General features: G+C 40.6%; 3 protein-coding genes across 3 annotated transcripts; 2 read left to right on the forward strand and 1 right to left on the reverse strand.

Annotated features, from left to right (window-relative positions):
- Nucleotides 1-8: 8 nt before the first annotated feature.
- LOC142397261 (uncharacterized) lies at nt 9-4182 on the forward strand. Its single transcript, XM_075480605.1, has 9 exons — nt 9-78; nt 639-752; nt 835-2511; nt 2614-2713; nt 2797-2945; nt 3037-3149; nt 3241-3330; nt 3416-3538; nt 3655-4182. The coding sequence occupies exons 1-9, from the start codon at nt 24-26 to the stop codon at nt 3859-3861; spliced, it is 2628 nt and encodes an 875-aa protein (XP_075336720.1). The 5' UTR covers nt 9-23; the 3' UTR covers nt 3862-4182.
- Nucleotides 4183-9314: 5132 nt separating this feature from the next.
- On the reverse strand, nt 9315-14349 carry LOC142397653 (uncharacterized). The gene is made up of 11 exons (XM_075481193.1): nt 13971-14349; nt 13105-13290; nt 11523-13019; nt 11355-11447; nt 11171-11275; nt 10949-11058; nt 10661-10846; nt 10416-10578; nt 10144-10309; nt 9914-10008; nt 9315-9823 (listed from the first exon to the last, which is right to left on the reverse strand). The coding sequence occupies exons 2-11, from the start codon at nt 13259-13261 to the stop codon at nt 9738-9740; spliced, it is 2658 nt and encodes an 885-aa protein (XP_075337308.1). The 5' UTR covers nt 13262-13290; nt 13971-14349; the 3' UTR covers nt 9315-9737.
- A 62-nt stretch (nt 14350-14411) lies between these two features.
- Nucleotides 14412-18060, forward strand: LOC142397147 (cis-aconitate decarboxylase-like). Its single transcript, XM_075480490.1, has 6 exons — nt 14412-14429; nt 14900-14954; nt 15109-15296; nt 15678-15770; nt 16040-16245; nt 16792-18060. The coding sequence occupies exons 1-6, from the start codon at nt 14412-14414 to the stop codon at nt 17717-17719; spliced, it is 1488 nt and encodes a 495-aa protein (XP_075336605.1). The 3' UTR covers nt 17720-18060.
- The last annotated feature ends 977 nt before the right edge of the window (nt 18061-19037 follow it).

Raw genomic sequence — 19037 nt, forward strand, 5'->3', positions numbered from 1 at the left:
ACGCTAGAAAATACACTGCCGCCATGGCTCTGCGTCGCTCTCTCCATGTGTTTGTCGGCATCCTGGGCATCTTTGGTGGTAAGTTTTTATATTCATAAGTCATAAGACTTGTTCTATTTAGATTTTTTATTTTTATTTCTATAATTCATTATTACCCCCATTATTTCTCAATGTCACGAATTCTGTTAAAGCATAGTTTATACTTTATGATCAGAGTTCGAGTGACAAGTAACATTCTTTAATCCATTACCGATTCATCAGTCGCGATACGTCAATCCTCATTACAGTGAGATGGAAGTTTATTAAGTTTACTCTGGCTGTCAGTGTGGACGCTTTGCTTTCAGACGAGCGAATTCATGAGTCTGAAATAAAGTTTCATGGAACTAAAACCTTGCTAATTTGATTGCATATCAATTAATTCTTAAATGGATGACCTATTACATGTAAAAAAAAAATAATGCCATAGCGGTTTGATAGTTAAATGAGCCACTGGAATTTCATTCAACAACAAGCATAAATTCATGCACTGATTCATCATGAGCTGTACATTCGTGTGGAATTATCTAAGACATTGTTTTTTTTTTATTAATAGCCCAGAATAAAAGCGACAGATAGCAGCTTTTGTTTTTTACCGACAGGTTCTCTCCTGCTTTTGGTGAACAACTACGCCAGCTCTCCTGAAAAAGACTTCATCGCTCACACTGCTCTGGGGATTTTACTCCTCATCGTTGCAGCCCTTGTAGCTTATGCAGGTTTGTATTCATTTAACTGTAATATTACCCTTGTACATACAGACGGTACTTTTTTTCTGACCCTGCCTCCTCTCTCTCTTAGGTGTCTGTCACAGTCTGTCCCATGCCCAGCTGTTTTCTACTGTATGTCTGACTGTCTCTGCTCTGTGGTGTGGTACGGGTCTGGTGTACATCCTGGTAGGACAGAGGGTGGTGCTGCCCACAGAGCTGAGGTCCTCTCTGATCCCTGGCCTGGCAGCATTTACCTTGGCCTTGTTCATCATAGGCAGTGTTGCACTTTTTGTGAAGAAAATAGTTCTGTTTGTCATAGCTGTCTGCATTTCTTTAGCCTGCGCACACCAAATTGCTGGCCTGTCAGCTGCAGGGTTTGGTCAGTCTGCTACTGCTGCTAACTACCTCCTTGTGTGCCTTGTGGGTGTTTACTTCGGTTTTGGACATCTACTGTCCACAGTCGCTCAAGGTAAAGTGGAACCTCCTAGAACGGGCCTGAAGCAAAAAGATGAGGAGAAAACAAAGCAGAACCAGGACAGTAGTGATGCAGTGAGTGTAGGTTTGGTTCTGAACTTGTTATCTGCCTCTGTATTAGCCTGTCCCCTGTTAGGTGTGGTCCCCCAGCTCTTTGTCGGTCATGTTCCCTGGTTGTGGACAGCTGGGGTCTTCCAGCTTGGCATGTGTATCCTCTTTTATCGAGCTATGAACATGCTAGCTGCCACTTTCTATGGCTTCACAGCCCTGCTGAAATTTGCAGAGGGCTACAGTGCTCTGTTATCTTTTTACTCCATTCAGCCTCTTTCCCCTGTCCCCTTTCCTGTTGTCTTCTCAGTGCTTTTCTTCATCCTGGCGCTGTTCAGCTGTCAGAAGAGCTTGCTGGATGGACTCTACCAGTTATTCTTTGTAGCCTATTGTATTTCTATTGCAGCGCAGCCTCAGGGCTTCTTCCAAGGAGGCACTCAGGGTGTGCAGGCAGCCATATTTGTAGCTTCTGCTGGCATGCTTTTAATTACCTCATTCAACATGGTCTCCACTACCATGATTCCTACAGGGCAGGGCTGTTTCAAGGCTGTAGTAAGCAGGATGAGGAGTCTTACCCTCAGAGCTCACAATAAGGAGCTACACGCTCCTCACCTGGGCTACTCTAAATATGCAGATGCAGAGGTTTTAGGCCATGCCTGCAGTGTGCTGGCTACTTTTGCCATCACAGCCACAGTTGGTGACAGAAACCCATTGTCTGTTCTGGTTCTACCCTGGGTGGTGATGGCTGGTGGGGCGCTGCAGCTGCTGTGTGGCTCAGTAGCGTTTGCTCGGGGTAAAACCTTTGAGAGCACAGTCTTTATTCTCTACGGGGTGATGTGGACAGTGTGGGGGCTGACACGATACGGCGGCCTCTACGGTGAAACCAGAGGCTTCAATGTAGCTGTTGGGATTATTGGCTTCATGCTGTTTAACTTACTGGTGACAGTTGCAGCGTTGTTTCTGAATGTTGCCTGGTTTGTCTACGCATTCACCTTCCAGCTCATCCTCATCAGCTTCCTGCTGGATGCAGTGGGTGCACTGCCTTATGGTTACGACATAGGAGTCACCATCATCTTTGGCCTGGTCAGTTTTTACTTTTTTCTGGCAAATATTTTCAATAGCACATTCCAATCTCCCCAAATCCCCTTTGGAAGACCCCTAGTTAAGCTGGGCGGGGTGGGGGGAGGGACGAATATCTGCCCGCATGTACCGGCCCGCAAGGCCACGTCAGTCCAGCAGATTGCAGGTGAGAGATAACATACAATGGTGCTGATATCTGAAATAAACAGTTGTTTATATGCTAGTTGTGGCTTTATTTTTCCTGTCCCCCACTCCTTTCCTCATGCAGAAATCATGAAAAATGGTGGCATATGTGGAATGCCAACTGACACCGTTTATGTGCTGGTAGCAGCCTGCAACAGACCAGACGCTGTTGTCAAAGCTTACAAGTAAGTTTCCATTTTTATAAGAGCTTCCTTTTTTATATCGGTTTTGTGTTTCCCTTTCATTGATTTGTGCTGTTTGGCTTCAGGGTGAAAAAACAAGCTCAGGACCGACCCATGTCTATGTGGATCTCCTCCATAAAGCAGCTGGAGCCTGTGAGACACCTGCTGAGCCCTCTGCTCCTGGACTTCATGGAGGCTGCGTGGCCATCCTCCATCAGCATGGTCATACCCAGAGGTGGCTGTGTCTATATTTGCATGTGAAATATTGCATGTGCGTTCCTTCTGCATGTTGGGGTTTTATGTTTTATGCTTTCTGTCTCACACAGGCCCCTGGATGGACACGTTCGGTTTGGGAGACGCTGCCAAACACATCGGAACTCCTCAAAGCATTGCTCTCAGAAACCCAGACTGTTCAGTAGCCACACACCTTATTAATCTGGTATAGCTCGTGAATATTGATCACTGCGCATTTTCAGAACAAATAAAAATCAACCATGCCTTGAGTGAGCAACTATTTTTATTTCTTGTAGGTGGGGCCCATTGCAGTAACCTCAGCCAACCCTACAGGCGAGGCAGACACAACTCACCATAACCAAGTTTACGCCAAGCTGGGAAACAAAGTAATGATTTTAATTAAGTGTTGGTAAAATCAAAAGGAGCTGATGGGGTTTTTCGATAACTGTATGTGCATTTTGCTGTTTCTAGGTGGATGGGGTGCTATGTGATGGACCCTCACCAGAGAACATTGCATCCACTGTGGTTGACTGCACCAAGATTGAAACTGGACACATTGGGTTCTTCAGAGTGGGTCTCATTCCAAAATCCAAGGTAATGTACAAATCTCCACCTGCTCCCTAAATTCATTGTAAACTGTTGTAATTTGGTGTGTCTGTTTGTGTGAGCGCTAACATTAGCACTGCCCGTTTTACTCGTCTCATTTCAAGGTTCTTCAGATTTTTGAGGAGGTTCAGAAACGGCACAGACAAGGACACGTGAATCCTGGTTTTGAGTACGATCTTTTTCTACCAAATACACAACGGGAGCTAAGTTCAGGAGGTGAAGACACAGCAGAATCAGGAAGAGGCAGTGGAAACTCAACACCATCTAACTTTTCACCTGATCAGAGTCCAGTCCTCAGAAATGAGCCGTGATTGTGTTATTTCTGCTATTCTTACAGATGCTGTCTGTAATAAAGTTAGATGTACACAAATAGCTGTTATATCAGACGGAGCAATATTTTATCGTTTCCACACATATTCTGTGCACACAGACAGAAAAACTTTATTTTTTGTACCAAATGTAGTTATTTATATGGATTACTTCCCTTTTTGGAAAATGTAGCGTTTTGAATACAACATTGTTTATGCTTTTCTTGAAAAAGTGTTGATGTAGAATTATTTCCAGATGTTGCTGCTGTTGTTTATGCAATAATGTTTCAATAAATCAGTGATCGTGTTTTTAAAACATTTTAATATTCACAGACCTCTGCGTGTTGTTAAAGTATTGCACTGTAACATCACATCATTTCAAAAACTTGATACAAACAAAGAAGAAAAATTTACATGAAGTTTATTTGCATGTGTGATCATCAGTAGCAGTGAGTTTTCAGCATTTGCACCTTGGGAAATTATGCACACAGCTTTCATTCTTATCATTATCTCCAACGCAGCCCTGCACAGCCCCATCCGGCCATGTAAGACTTTTTACCGGTGTTCCCGTAGTGAGCCATCTTCCCAAGCCTTTGTGTAATAGTTGGCTTACAAATTACACTTTTTTATCGTTATTATAGCTGGCAGCCCGCTGACATGATACACAGTCATTCCCAGTTTTACATCCACCCAACTTCAGAGTGACTCATAATCTAGTTTCTCAGAGTAAATTACAACACCTGTGTGGACAAGTTACAGGGCCACTTACATCAAGTCTCCGAAATCCCACCCAACATTTCATTAAATGAAACAGCAAAGGCTGTTAACCATTAATGGTGGTATACTTTATGTACCGACTATGACAATTGGTGTCCACCTCCTTGAAAGACATGTGACAAAGAAGAATGATTACTGAATATGAACATTTATGAATTGGACATATTGGTGTTTATTAAACTTAAGCATCAATGATGCAATATATCAAGCGATGTTGTAATGCTTTTGTTTTAATGAGCATTGAGTATGAAAATATCATTGTTTGTGGTGAAAGCTAGTTAGAATTGCACAGGACAGGGCAGTTAAGCAGTTAAGGTTTTTCATCATGTAAATAGAGCGCTTTGAAGATGCTTTGAGCAAAACATAGTGTAAGAAAATACCCACTCCAGTCGTGGGCTGCTCACAATGCTGCTGTCAGGTAACTGATACACAGGTAGCCTGTGGCACAGCCCCAGACTTCAGCACAGAGACTGTGAGAAAACTGAATTCCTGAAGAAGGTCATATAGAAAAATATACCTACTATGTAACTTAGTAGTCTATCTCTGTGTGACGCTTATTCATTTATCTATTTACATATTCATTTGCACATGGCATGGAGGAACTAGACTATATTCCAATTTGTAATATGTAAGACTCATCTATGATATGGCTCAAAATGTATCCAAAAAAATGGAGAAACAAGGCATAACATATAGGAAACAAAAGCAAGTATGAAGATGCGAAAAAAGAAAATAATTTAACCATCATAAATTGATGAAGCAATTACAACTTCAGACAGTTTTATTAAAACATTACGCAGCTGCAGACCATGAGAGGATCACTTCTTACATTTCTATTGTGAGGAGGTTCTTAATCTATCTCTGAACCATTCGTCAATGTCATATGTTTTAAAGTCAAGTGTTGGTTTTTTTAAATTGTATGATCTTTCTGGTGTTTTCTCCTTTAATTTTTTTAGTGTCTTTTGATAAAAGATTTATTTAACTTTTTTTCCTTTTCCTTTGCCTTTTATATATATGTATTCCTGATATTCTCAACTGTCCCTGTTTCCTGATAGTGTCTGTGTTTCCTTATGTGTGTCTGTTTCTCTCAAAATACTTCCTGACTGTGTCATATTCAGCAGAACTTTGTCACCCATCAAAAAATAGACCATTTACAGAAACCAGACAGAGGAGCATTCAACTTTCCTTCTAAGTGAGTAAACATATGGTCTGGACTTTAGACCAAAAGGTGTGCTGTATGCTCAGACTATGATGTCAAACAGCCTTGGGAAAAGCAGCTCTTTGATAACAGTTTGGGTCAATCTTTGTGTATTGTTCTTTGTGTATTTTCAGGCTGTCTAGAAATGTTTCGAATCCTTCCTCCTTCAGGGAGTAACTGGAAAATACCCCTCGGCTTGTAAAAGTTTTGTTCTTTTGGGAACATTACATCAACACTTCCAGTAAGCTTAAAAGGTAAATACATGGTATCGTATTAGCATACGTGTATGAGGATGTTTGAGGAAGCTTTCATACTGCTATTCAAACCATAAAAAGACAATTCAAGTCACTTCTTACTAAAGTTACTAATAGCTCTGTTGATCTATACCTAAACCAGGAGACCCTGTGAGAGATTTCTAATCATAACATCACATTAACTCTCCTCCTCCAGAAAATAACTGTCTTTTTATAAACTTTTTTCAAAGAGATGCAATAGGATGGTGATTATTCTTGTGTTTTGGATTTCAGTTTTAAATAAAATTTAAATAAAACTATCACATCATGTATCCTGATGAGCGCAATAAGATGATTTATTTCTTGTCGAAAATTTTTTGCTGTCAAGGAAACAAATCAGTAAAAATTGGGGATAGCGTTAAAAATGCAAATCAAAAGTATTCCCATACACGTTTGATTTGTACTTACCAACATTTAACATTGTTACTTAATAAGAAGTTATGCTATGAATTTTGGCATTTTTAACCTAGGACTCATAGATTATGTCCCATATTACGTATATGATGTGTTAGTCATCTGGAATTGAGGATGATAATGGTGTGGAAATTGTAGATGAAAAATAAAGAAAAATGAAAAAAAGAAGGAAAAATGTTTGCTGTGGACCTTCTGTGTATGGGTCTACTTTGTGTATGTTCCTTTTTAACTTGCAGCATGTTCTCTGGATGAAACACACCTCTCTTTATCTATTAATAATCTAATTTATAGCCAAATGCCTCAAGCAGGCCCCATGACAACCCCCTAGACCCACCTCTCCCATTATTGTTGTGGGTCCACCAGGAGTAACCAGGAGCAACAAAAATCACATGAGGCTTATAATGGCTGTTTTGGTGTAGTTGTGTTACTCAAATAACAAATATGTCTGACATGACATGATATTTAAAAAAGGTCTTGATCAATAACTTGGATAGAGTTTCCTTGTCTCTCCTATCAGGTTTCTTTTGTTATCTCATATATGAAATTAGAAAAAAAGTGAGGTGGTGGAAAGTAAGTTTCAAACTTACAATCCAAGTGTGTTTTCATTTATTTCTTCCACGTCTAAGTTCGGAATATTTCTAAATTGTCGGTCAAACTTTGGCCTCGTGCTTGAGCTACGTGTCCTTTTTCCTTTCTGCCTCACTCCTTGTTTCCAGTAAACTCTTTGTTGTCAAATGCTGAATGTGGGTGGAAATGTCTGAAAATGTCCTCACAATTAGTTTGGTAAAACGTATAACATTCTTGATATAATAACATTGGCTTGTTCAGGACACAACATTAGTTAAATATTTGCTTTATTTCCACAAAATTCCTTTGTACAAGAATATATAATGAGCTTAAATACATGCATCACATATTACACAATAGCATCCTGAACCAACCCTCAACCTGAAATGTGTGAAATCCATGTAAACATGATATAATCTAATTGCATAATAACATATTTACAAACCAAATATTTTTATAAACACATTTTGATATTATTTATCATAGTTTTAGACTGACATAGCTGAGAGACATTATCTTCAATAGGCTGTGGACTCCCAGCTAAAACTCTTTCTCTTTCACTCTCTGTGAAAAAATAACAAGCATTGGCGTGGCCAGTCTTGGTGCTTCCGTTGTAACATGTGCCAAGACTACACCTATATAAACAGCACCGTCATAGTCTCGTCACAGTGATGTCAAACAGCCTTGAGAAAAGCAGCTCTTTGATAACAGTTTGGGTCAATCTTTGTGTATTTTTCTACCTGCACTCCCATTTTCAGGCTGTCTAGAAATGTTTTGAATCCTTCCTCCTTCAGGGAGTAACTGGAAAATACCCCTCGGCTTGTAAAAGTTTTGTTCTTTTGGGAACATTACATCAACACTTCCAGTAAGCTTAAAAGGTAAATACATGGTATCGTATTAGCATACGTGTATGAGGATGTTTGAGGAAGCTTTCATACTGCTATTCAAACCATAAAAAGACAATTCAAGTCACTTCTTACTAAAGTTACTAATAGTTCTGTTGATCTATACCTAAACCAGGAGACCCTGTGAGAGATTTCTAATCATAACATCACATTAACTCTCCTCCTCCAGAAAATAACTGTCTTTTTATAAACTTTTTTCAAAGAGATGCAATAGGATGGTGATTATTCTTGTGTTTTGGATTTCAGTTTTAAATAAAATTTAAATAAAACTATCACATCATGTATCCTGATGAGCGCAATAAGATGATTTATTTCTTGTCGAAAATTTTTTGCTGTCAAGGAAACAAATCAGTAAAAATTGGGGATAGCGTTAAAAATGCAAATCAAAAGTATTCCCATACACGTTTGATTTGTACTTACCAACATTTAACATTGTTACTTAATAAGAAGTTATGCTATGAATTTTGGCATTTTTAACCTAGGACTCATAGATTATGTCCCATATTACATATATGATGTGTTAGTCATCTGGAATTGAGGATGATAATGGTGTGGAAATTGTAGATGAAAAATAAAGAAAAATGAAAAAAAGAAGGAAAAATGTTTGCTGTGGACCTTCTGTGTATGGGTCTACTTTGTGCGTGTCCATTTTTAACTTGCAGCATGTTCTCTGGATGAAACACACCTCTCTTTATCTATTAATAATCTATTTTATAGCCAAATGCCTCAAGCAGGCCCCATGACAACCCCCTAGACCCACCTCTCCCATTATTGTTGTGGGTCCACCAGGAGTAACCAGGAGCAACAAAAATCACATGAGGCTTATAATGGCTGTTTTGGTGTAGTTGTGTTACTCAAATAACAAATATGTCTGACATGACATGATATTTTTTTGTATATTTAAAAAAGGTCTTGACCAATAACTTGGATAGAGTTTCCTTGTCTCTCCTATCAGGTTTCTTTTGTTATCTCATATATGAAATTAGAAAAAAAATGAGGTGGTGGAAAGCAAGTTTCAAACTTACAATCCAAGTGTGTTTTCATTTATTTCTTCCACGTCTAAGTTCGGAATATTTCTAAATTGTCGGTCAAACTTTGGCCTCGTGCTTGAGCTACGTGTCCTTTTTCCTTTCTGCCTCACTCCTTGTTTCCAGTAAACTCTTTGTTGTCAAATGCTGAATGTGGGTGGAAATGTCTGAAAATGTCCTCACAATTAGTTTGGTAAAACGTATAACATTCTTGATATAATAACATTGGCTTGTTCAGGACACAACATTAGTTAAATATTTGCTTTATTTCCACAAAATTCCTTTGTACAAGAATATATAATGAGCTTAAATACATGCATCACACATTACACAATAGCATCCTGAACCAACCCTCAACCTGAAATGTGTGAAATCCATGTAAACATGATATAATCTAATTGCATAATAACATATTTACAAACCAAATATTTTTATAAACACATTTTGATATTATTTATCATAGTTTTAGACTGACATAGCTGAGAGACATTATCTTCAATAGGCTGTGGACTCTCAGCTAAAACTCTTTCTCTTTCACTCTCTGTGAAAAAATAACAAGCATTGGCGTGGCCAGTCTTGGTGCTTCCGTTGTAACATGTGCCAAGACTACACCTATATAAACAGCACCGTCATAGTCTCGTCACAGTTTCCAAAGAGTTGAAAGAAAAGGTGGAGCTGAGGAAGCACCGTGTGACTCTCACACCGTGGCACTTTTAACTCGGTCAAAGATCTGTTGGACTTTAACAGCGGGGACGCATCCTTCTCTCACAATGGTGATGGTACCTGAATAGAGAATGAGATAGTTTTGAGTTACGTGCTTTGTAAAGCCCAAAGTCACATCAAACAGAGTTTAAGTTGTTAACATGCATTTACCTTCATCAATCTTCAAGCAGTTGACCACGGTGGATGCAACAACTTCATTTGAGTCCCCATCACAGAGAACTCCTTGGATCTTGTGGCCCAATCGACTATGAGAAATCAAATTGTAGGAAAGAAAGAGAAACCGTTTGTGCACAGTATTTCCATTTTTTAGCAATTTGCTTTTCAAACACTTCAAACACAAATTTTCAAATTAAATTACAGCTCCTTGAGTAGACACTTACCTGATAACCATGCTGTGGTGGGTGCTGTCTGGCTCTCCGCTGGGATTAGCTGATGTAATAGCAAGAGGGCCAGTAATGTCACATAAGTGGCCGGTTACTGTGTGATCGGGGACACGGATCATTATGCTGTCCCTAGTACCAACACGGTCATAAGCTGGTCCCACTCCTACAAAATATACATTCACATTTGAGGTCAGTACTCATGATTAGTATGCATTTAACTTTGTTTAAGATGAGCCAAAATGGTTCATTAAATGCTCTGCATTGTTTACCGAGTCTGTACAGCCAGTCTCCTTTGCTAACGATGCAGCTTATGCCTCCAGGATACACGTTTCTCATAAACTCCCACAGCAGAGGACTGAAAGGAGGCTTGGCTGCCACCAGCTGCTCCACACTGGAGATGCAAATACATATAGGCTTCTCTGCTGGTCTGTCCTGGGACACAATTTGGAAATTGAATTAAACGATTTTTCCCATGTTAAACACCAACAAACATTTTCATTTTTTTATTACTTACTTTAATGTTGTAGATTTTCTCTATCGCCTCAGGATTCTTGCAGGAGGCTGCCAGGGCATACACAGTGTCTGTGGGAATACCACATACTCCTCCCTCCCCCAGAAGGCCAGCGATTTTTAAGAGACTGCTGGTGAGACGTGAGTTAGCCACTGGACAGGGTGGCTCTGGAAAAGTTTCCTGCTTCACCTTTTCGTACAACAACACAAAGAGGAGGGCATACTGGTAAATATAAGGATGCATTACAGCAAATTTCAGAAGGAACACAATGTTGGTCTTATCACCACTTACCTTTATCAGGGGAGGGCCCATCGGTAGCATTCTCTGTGAGAAGATGCAGTTTACCAGAGAAGCCAAAGTTCCATATATACAAATGATGGATACCAACGCAAGCATGGCCACTGTAAAAAGAAACAGACCACAATGTTATGCATAATCAGTTTGATTTATACATTACATGTTCTGATGAAAGACTATTTTCATTTCTAATAATTAAGCTTTTTCTATACTTACTTTCAAGTTCATATGGTAGCTGCTGCAGGGTGGAGAGCAGAAAGCACACCAGAACAACCTCCATGACTGTTGTTAAAAACAGCAGGACCAGGTTCCTGTAGGCAGCTGAGACAAATCACGAAATTCAAAAGAGTTCAAAACAAACTTAGAAATACTTCAAATAAAGTAACCTAATCAACCTTACCAATCAACATGAGGAAAGCATTAATGAGCAGAAAAGCAATGCCTCCTGCTGTGAAACCATAAGCTGCCTCTGTAGAGAGCTGAAGCTCGTTACCTGGAAAAAAAAAAACTTAGGGTGAGACTTTGATTCAACTCAAAGAGTTAAATGTTTGCCTTTTCATATATGTACCTGCAAACCTAAACCAGGTCCAAGTTGCCCATACAACCACATAGATGGACGAGATGACTGACCCAAAACGGCCACCTCCTGTGACTTGCAGCCTGCTGACATAGGCCTGGATGATTGCTCCAGAGATGAGGACCCAGGGGACAGTCATGTGAAGGAGGGCAGGATTCATACTGGACACTCTTGAATGAAGAGCTGAAAGAGATGCGACCCCATTTGAAAGATAGAACAGAGCGTCTGAGGCCTGGTCAGTTTGGGGCAGCACCTGCTGGTCTCTCTGTTCAGAACGTCTACACTTGAAAGCTATCCTCAGCTGGTCGGTGGAGATGGGCTGTGGCCCTACTGGGATGAGAGACTTTTCTGCGATGGTGTTGATGAGACGTGAGAAGGTGCCATAGATGGAGGCTGCAGTGAACAGGGAGCAAGCTACACCAAAGAAGATGTAATAACTCTGCAGGGGGATCTGGGGGATTGTTGCGACGGTGAGCAGGACAAAGAGCAAGTTGTGGATCAGTTCCAGAACATCCATGTTCAGGCTGCCCACACACAACACCAAGCCTGCCACCACAAAGAACCAGTTTCCCACCATTGCTTCCCTCCCAGAGACCACTCGACTCTCTTCTACTATCAGAGTCGATACCACAAACTCATCCCAGGCCTTGATCAGCCAATATGTGGCATGAAATCCAAACTTAGTTGCATGGTAGCAATCTAGGCGCAGATGGGCATAATAGCTGGAGAACAGCTGGGCAACACTGATGATTGATACCCATACAACTCCAAGACCAAATGATTTCATGTACCCAAAGCTGTAAAAAGCAAAGATGAAAGGAGCAACAGAGTCACAGAAGAACCCCAATGCCATAGGCTCAGCATATTTTGTGTTTTTCTTCTTCTCTTGGCCAATACTCTGGGCACTTGTTGAGTTGGCGGTACCCAGCAGGAGAACATTGAAGAGGGGGGTCCCAAAGCCTTTGAGGATGAGGCGCTGAGTAAGACCTTTGGCGAGCAGAGCAGCTGAACCGTATATGGCAAAGATCAGAATGAGCAACTCCAGAACCCCAGAGACCACTAGGGCCCAGGAGCCTGCTACTAGAACGACTGCTTCAAAGATTAAAGTGGCCGTGATGGCCCCGAAAACAAAAGGCATGATGTAGTTGACTGTGGCAGAGCAAAATGCCAGAAGAAAGGACAGAAGGATATAGGGGACCAGACCAGCAATGGCTGACTCTTCTATGGACAGGCATAAATGGCACTTTGTGGAGTCATTCTGAGATGTGTTGCTCATCAAGTTATTGGTGTAAATGTTTATCATCTGATCTGACGCAAATGTTGTTTGATTTTGAAATAAGGCACCATTGTAGATTCGTGTGGCTCCAAAACTGCCCCAAAGAGCAGCATAGCCAATGAAGGCAGTACCACTCAGATGATCGTATTTTCGAAAGGAAAGCAGTCCAGCCACCAGTTGGCAGATACCACCAATCAGGATGAGATGAACACCTGCAAAAAACACGTGATTTAGTGACTACTCAGCCAATTCTACAAAACCTTGTATTTTTTATACTATTTTTTTTTTAAGTTTTACCTGCAAGTATGTTCTCCACTCCAACTGGCACACCGCCAGTGTGAGCTGTATTGAAGTTCTGTAGAAGCACAAGGAATGCACTGATCCCATTTGATAACATGCCCAACACTCCTGGTTCCCCATAGAAACTGGCAGGAAACCCATCTGATGATGCCATGATTTTTTTGTGATCAACCTGCAATTGTACTAAAACAAACAATAACACACACAGCTCACAATGAATTGATCTTGAATGAATCTTCAACATCCTGTACAGTTTTTGTAAAGATTAAAGTTCAAATCCACAATCATCCAAAATAAATTCTGAATATGGTCTTCTATCTTTAGTCACAGTTAATAATATCAGTACAGTGTTGATATGTGTTAGCAGTTTAATAAAATAAAGTTTTGGAAAATTCCCTGGTAGAATAAAACAGAAAAACATAATAAAAAAACACTGTGATCATTTCTATAAAACACATGAATACTGTACAGAATATCTAGCAACTTGTTAAGTCCTACACATTCAGTTACATGTTTTATTACATTGAAAATTAAAAAGGTTTCTCTGAGACTCTTTGCCATTGTATCTGTATTTACACCTGAGATACTCTTGCTGTGTTAAGCAACAGTTATTGTTTTCATTCTCTCAGTTTGATGTCTTTAAGGTTTTGGTACTCCAGTCTCATGAATCATTTTTAATTGTAATATCTTTCTCTTGCCATAGAGTATCTCTAAATCAAATGTAGAGATTTACTTCAAGAAAATTGTTTGTTATTCATCGTCTTCATAAATCACTATGTAGGCTTTCAGGCTTTGAAGAAGTTAGATGGAGGAGCAAATATTTGCTCTTATCAGAAATAAAGTAAATGAGAATAAAGTCTTACCTAGTCAAGTAGCTCAGACAGGTGAGCTGTTGAGTTGTGCCGAAGCAGGAATGAAAGTTTGTCATAAAGAAGGCTTTCCTTTATGTAGGAGGAGTTGATGAAAATTCCCCAACTCTACCACACAATCAGTTAACTGTAAAATGACATCGTTGCCTTGGACTTTGAGAAATAGTTAAACTCTTTCCTCGTCTTCTCCTCCTCTGAGGATGATGATGGTGCTGATTATCACAATGGTGATGACGACTATGGTGGAAATTTGTTATGGATATGCCTGCCCTTCCTTGTTCCTCCAAGCCCCGTATTTGTTCTCATCAGGAGCACTGGACTATAAAAGGCAGGTGGCTTCTCAATCAGAAAAGCATCACAATCCTTCACAGCAAAGCTGCTGCAGCGACGAGATATAAAAAAAAAAGAAGAAGACAGAAATATCAGACTTAAGCCATGCTCTCTGTGCTACAGGTAAAAACCAAGTTATTTCTATATTCCTGTGTCTGCTTTTTTTTGTTGTTGTTGTTGTGTCGACAAGAATCTATGTTTTCCAGAGTGTAATGGTAGCTATAAATCTTGTACATGTCTCAGTCTAAAGTAAACTGTTGAGCACACACTGGGCTGCTGGGCTTAAAACACTCTTGTGGAGGCGTTGACACAAAAGTCCAAAGCTATAACATGGTATAGAGTGTAGGTAGTTTTTAGAAAGTGTTGTTAAATGTTGAGGGTATTACTTAGACCACACCTGTGACGGCACCAGCTCAGTGCCACAAAAGCTCTTCCAAATAGGAGCACGGGCTTAGTGGCATTCATTAAAGTGACAGCAAAGTCCACACTGAGTCTGACAAAGAAAAAGGGAAAATTGCCATGTGTATCATTAATTTCCTCCCTAATTGTTTATAGGTGATAATAAAGATGTTCTGTTTCCTTTAACCCTGCAGAAAATCATTCGACCGGTGCAGGCTGTCAGGGGACTGCACAAGTCTGCAGTAGAAGGTACACTTGTATGCTCACTCTGTCGTGTTCCCAAACACCAGAGAAACTTTTTCTTTTTTCTCTGGATCGACTGCTATGAGAATTAATTTTATCAATCCATGAAAATGAATTCATGCCTCTCCCTTTGTGTCTTTTCCTCATTGCTTTCCTTCAGTCTTGAAGCGTCCAGCTCCTGAGGACACAGTCACAGCCAGTTTTGGGAAGTTTGTCAGTGAGATTAAGCCCCAGCATTTGTCTCCCGATGTGCTCCACCGCAGTAAAAGGATGGTGCTGGACAGCATCGGAGTCGGTCTCATTGGAAGCACAACAGAAGTGTTTGAACTGGTTCTGCAGCACTGCCAGGTCAGAAAAAGTGAAAGGAAAAGAGATAGAAAGAGCTTTTTATTAACATCTGGTCTGATATAAGTCAGCGAGACAAATGAAAGCAAATGCCTGACCTTATATAAACAGTAGTGCTGAGTCAGTGCAAACTGTGTGTGGACAGGTGGTTAATTTGATAAATCTTCTCAGAAACAGATCATTCTTTATATTTCTCTGTCCTAGGTGACCTTTGAATTTTGGTCTTTTTGATATGACTTACAAAGAAACTTATTTAGAGCCCCATCATCTGTAGAGTGATATGTCAGAGCTAAAGTTCACCTTAATGTGTGTGTTTGTGTGAGCGATCATACACTCTGGGAGTGCGAATGCTGCTTACCGTTCTGTTCCTTTCCCTGCCCCCAGCACATGTATGCTCCTGATGACATTAGCTCTGTATATGGACGCAGGGGTACCAGACTCTCCCCAACACTGGCAGCTTTTGTCAACGGAGTGGCGGTGAGTATACAGAAGTGGCAGAGATTTGTGAGAATTACTCATGGTACATGAGCCGCCTCCACTCAGCAGTAAGGCGGGGCTTATATAATTTAAAAAACATGTCTAACTGAACAGAGAAATTTCCATCACCACATTACTAAACACTGCTCAGCCCCTGATTCAGAATAAGTAATCTGTATCACAAGCTTCCTTCACGAGCATTCTAAATGCTTTGATTTTCAGTATGATATAGCATGATTTGGTAACTGTTTTGTACTTTGCTCACTTAGACCCACTCCATGGACTTTGATGATACATGGCACCCTGCTACTCATCCCTCAGGAGCTGTCCTTCCTGCTGTGATAGCCCTTAGTGACATGATGCCAGCTAACAGTAAACCTAGTGGCCTGGACTTCTTGCTTGCTTTTAACGTTGGAATCGAGATCCAAGGCCGACTAATGAGGTTCTCTAATGAGGCCCACAACATCCCCAAAAGGTCAGCACTTAAGAGCCAAAGTCAAACTGGACCTAGAAAAAAAATCTGATTTCTATAGTAAGCTGTAACTTGTACTCTTAAGTGTTATAAAGATATTTGTTTTGTTTATGTACTTTATTTGCAGCCTATTCTACACACACCCAAATGAGTTTAAAGACATCACTTTTTGACTTTGCTGATGTCTGCACTGTGGTTTACTGTGAATGGTGCATTATCAGCTTCATCTCTGGGACAGCATGTTCCGTTGGAAGAATTTGTAGTTTCTGGTGTGTTTTTGCTAACTCAAAAACATTAATGACCTGACACATTACTCACTTGTTTACCCACTTTTGAAATGACTTAAAATAAATAATTAAAAAATAAATAAGCTGCCTCTGCACATGGAGTCACGTAAAAGAGTTGCCATTTGAACAAGACTCTTTTCACACAGGAGTTCTGCTTTAACCACAATGATGGAGGTCACCAACTTAAAATATTCCTTTAGCCACCAAAGTAAATAGTTCCAAAACACTTGACTAAAGTGTCTCTGTCTGTCCCTCTCAACAGGTTTCACCCTCCCAGTGTGGTAGGTACTATGGGAAGTGCAGCAGCCTGTGCTCGCCTCTTGTCCCTGGATCCCTCCCAGTGCAGTCATGCCTTAGCTATAGCTGCTTCTTTAGCTGGAGCCCCAATGGCTAATGCTGCCACTCAGTCTAAACCCCTTCATATTGGCAATGCTGCCCGTTTGGGGCTTGAAGCAGCTCTGCTGGCCTCCAGAGGTCTAGAGGCCAGTCCTCTGGTCCTGGATGCTGTTGCAGGGGTGGCTGGCTTCAATGCTTTTTATGAAGATTATGTTCCGCAGCCTTTAGAATCACCCAATGAAAATGGCCATATGTTCCTGCTAGAGGAGCAGGACATGGGCTTCAAGCGCTTCCCCGCACATCTGGGGATGCACTGGGTGGCAGATGCTGCAGCCTCGGTCCATAAGCTTCTTGTAGGACTTGGTCCCGGTAAGGTTTCCTCAGCTGAAGTCCAGGACATCCTGCTCCGAGTCCCCCAGTCTAAATACATCAACAGGCCTTTCCCTGAGTCTGAGCACGAGGCACGCCACTCCTTCCAATTTAATGCTTGTAGCGCTCTCCTGGATGGTGAGGTGACGGTGCAGTCCTTCACCCCAGCTGCCATCGACCGCCCTGAGCTGCACGCCCTGCTGAGCCGTGTCCGCATGGAGCATCCTCACGATAACCCTGCTAATTTCAACATCATGTATGGCGAAGTCCAGGTGACACTCGTTGGGGGAGACATTCTAAAGGGGCGTTGTGACACCTTCTATGGTCACTGGCGTAACCCGCTGACCAATGAAAGCCTGAGGAAGAAGTTCAGAAACAACGCAGAGGTGGTGCTGCCATCAGAGAAGGTCGAGAGACTGATCGAGGTGGTGGAGGAGCTGGAAAGACTTGGGGACTGCAGGGCCCTTCTCTCACAGCTGCAATGAAGATTCACACACACAAGAAGAGCAACATAAATATACTGTATATAAATGCATAAAACAACATTGTATCCAATTTTTATACATTTGTCTGGATAGGTAGTGCAGAATATCATCTGTCCAAATTAAAATGCCACACTTACAACAGTTTACCCACTGCAGGAGTTAAAATGTAAAACATACTGTGTTGAGCTGGATCTCTACATTTTTTTATAAGGTTGTTTCCTTAACCAGTTCAGAAAGATGCTGAAATACCCGTTGAGTCATATCAGAGCATGTTTTATCTGATGCACCCAAAACTGTGCAAAACTCTATTTCTATTATTTCAGTTTATTAAGAAATCTATATTGGGACTGAGAAAATATACAAACACAAACTAAATGTAAAATACTGTACTTTGTGTTTTTGCTATATCCATTATTTGGTAATATAGTTGTATTTACTAAGTCTTTAAACATTATCCAAATGTAGCATTCCTGTTTGTGTGTATTATTGAAATAAAGTGACAAAAAAAAAAATATTTTGGGATCATCTTTGATAACGAAGAGTGAAAATTTAATGGGATCCATTACAGCTTGGAATAGATATTCACATTTGTTTCTGTGATCACTCAAACACATCTCATTAAATACACAAAGACCAAACTGTGACCTCTTCAGCTAATCAGTTAAAGCGATGTGCAAAAAGGAAAGGTCTTTTAATAGCAGCCTAGAACTTTACTAGAGTGTAGTACAAAGAACTGTTTTGAGTTCTGTGGCTAATTTTTCATGACAAAAGTGCAGGAGCACAATTTGTACAATACAATACAATACTTATTCTAACTGTATTAACACTAAAGGTTTTGCTTTATTGATCGGAAAGAACTTTGTGTCTGAGTTACAAGGTATAGTCATCGGGTTGCAAGTTACTTAAGCCTTTAAGGACGCAAAAACCCAATGAAATAATGAGCCCAAGGTTTCGAAACAGGAAACAAGTACACCCCAACAACACCAGATAAATTTCCCCGCAAAGCAAAGCAGAGATATCAGATCCCACCCACTTAGCAAGGCTACCTGCACAGTTCAGTTGAGCTTCAGTTACAGCTGAATTGAATCATTTAATTAGACTACTGTACTAGTAACAGTTTACAACAATGAAATCAAGTTACTGACAGAAGTAGGCCCTGATGCCATGACGCTGTGGATTGTGTTAAAAAAAATGTTCAAAACCTTCTGCCGGTTCTAACTTTCTCTGTGAAAGATCATAGCACATGTACAGCAGAGTTTACTGCTGATTACTATCCATCCATCCATCCATTATCTTCCGCTGGTCCGGGGATAGGGTC

This window comes from Odontesthes bonariensis, chromosome 13, assembly GCF_027942865.1.
Source record: "Odontesthes bonariensis isolate fOdoBon6 chromosome 13, fOdoBon6.hap1, whole genome shotgun sequence".
In the NCBI taxonomy this organism is placed as follows: domain Eukaryota; kingdom Metazoa; phylum Chordata; class Actinopteri; order Atheriniformes; family Atherinopsidae; genus Odontesthes; species Odontesthes bonariensis.

Excerpts from the sequence above, each read along its gene's own strand:
- LOC142397653 (XM_075481193.1), bottom strand. The coding sequence starts at position 13,261 with ATGGCATCATCAGATGGGTTTCCTGCCAGTTTCTATGGGGAACCAGGA. Across the intron at positions 11,276-11,354 it reads TGCTTTCCTCATGTTGATTG|CTGCCTACAGGAACCTGGTC; the intron begins GTAAGGTTGATT and ends GATTTGTCTCAG. Across the intron at positions 10,310-10,415 it reads AGACTGGCTGTACAGACTCG|GAGTGGGACCAGCTTATGAC; the intron begins GTAAACAATGCA and ends TATATTTTGTAG.
- LOC142397147 (XM_075480490.1), top strand. Across the intron at positions 14,955-15,108 it reads GCACAAGTCTGCAGTAGAAG|TCTTGAAGCGTCCAGCTCCT; the intron begins GTACACTTGTAT and ends GCTTTCCTTCAG. Across the intron at positions 15,297-15,677 it reads TGGTTCTGCAGCACTGCCAG|CACATGTATGCTCCTGATGA; the intron begins GTCAGAAAAAGT and ends CCCTGCCCCCAG.
- LOC142397261 (XM_075480605.1), top strand. The coding sequence starts at position 24 with ATGGCTCTGCGTCGCTCTCTCCATGTGTTTGTCGGCATCCTGGGCATC. Across the intron at positions 2,714-2,796 it reads GCTGTTGTCAAAGCTTACAA|GGTGAAAAAACAAGCTCAGG; the intron begins GTAAGTTTCCAT and ends GTTTGGCTTCAG. Across the intron at positions 3,331-3,415 it reads ACGCCAAGCTGGGAAACAAA|GTGGATGGGGTGCTATGTGA; the intron begins GTAATGATTTTA and ends TGCTGTTTCTAG.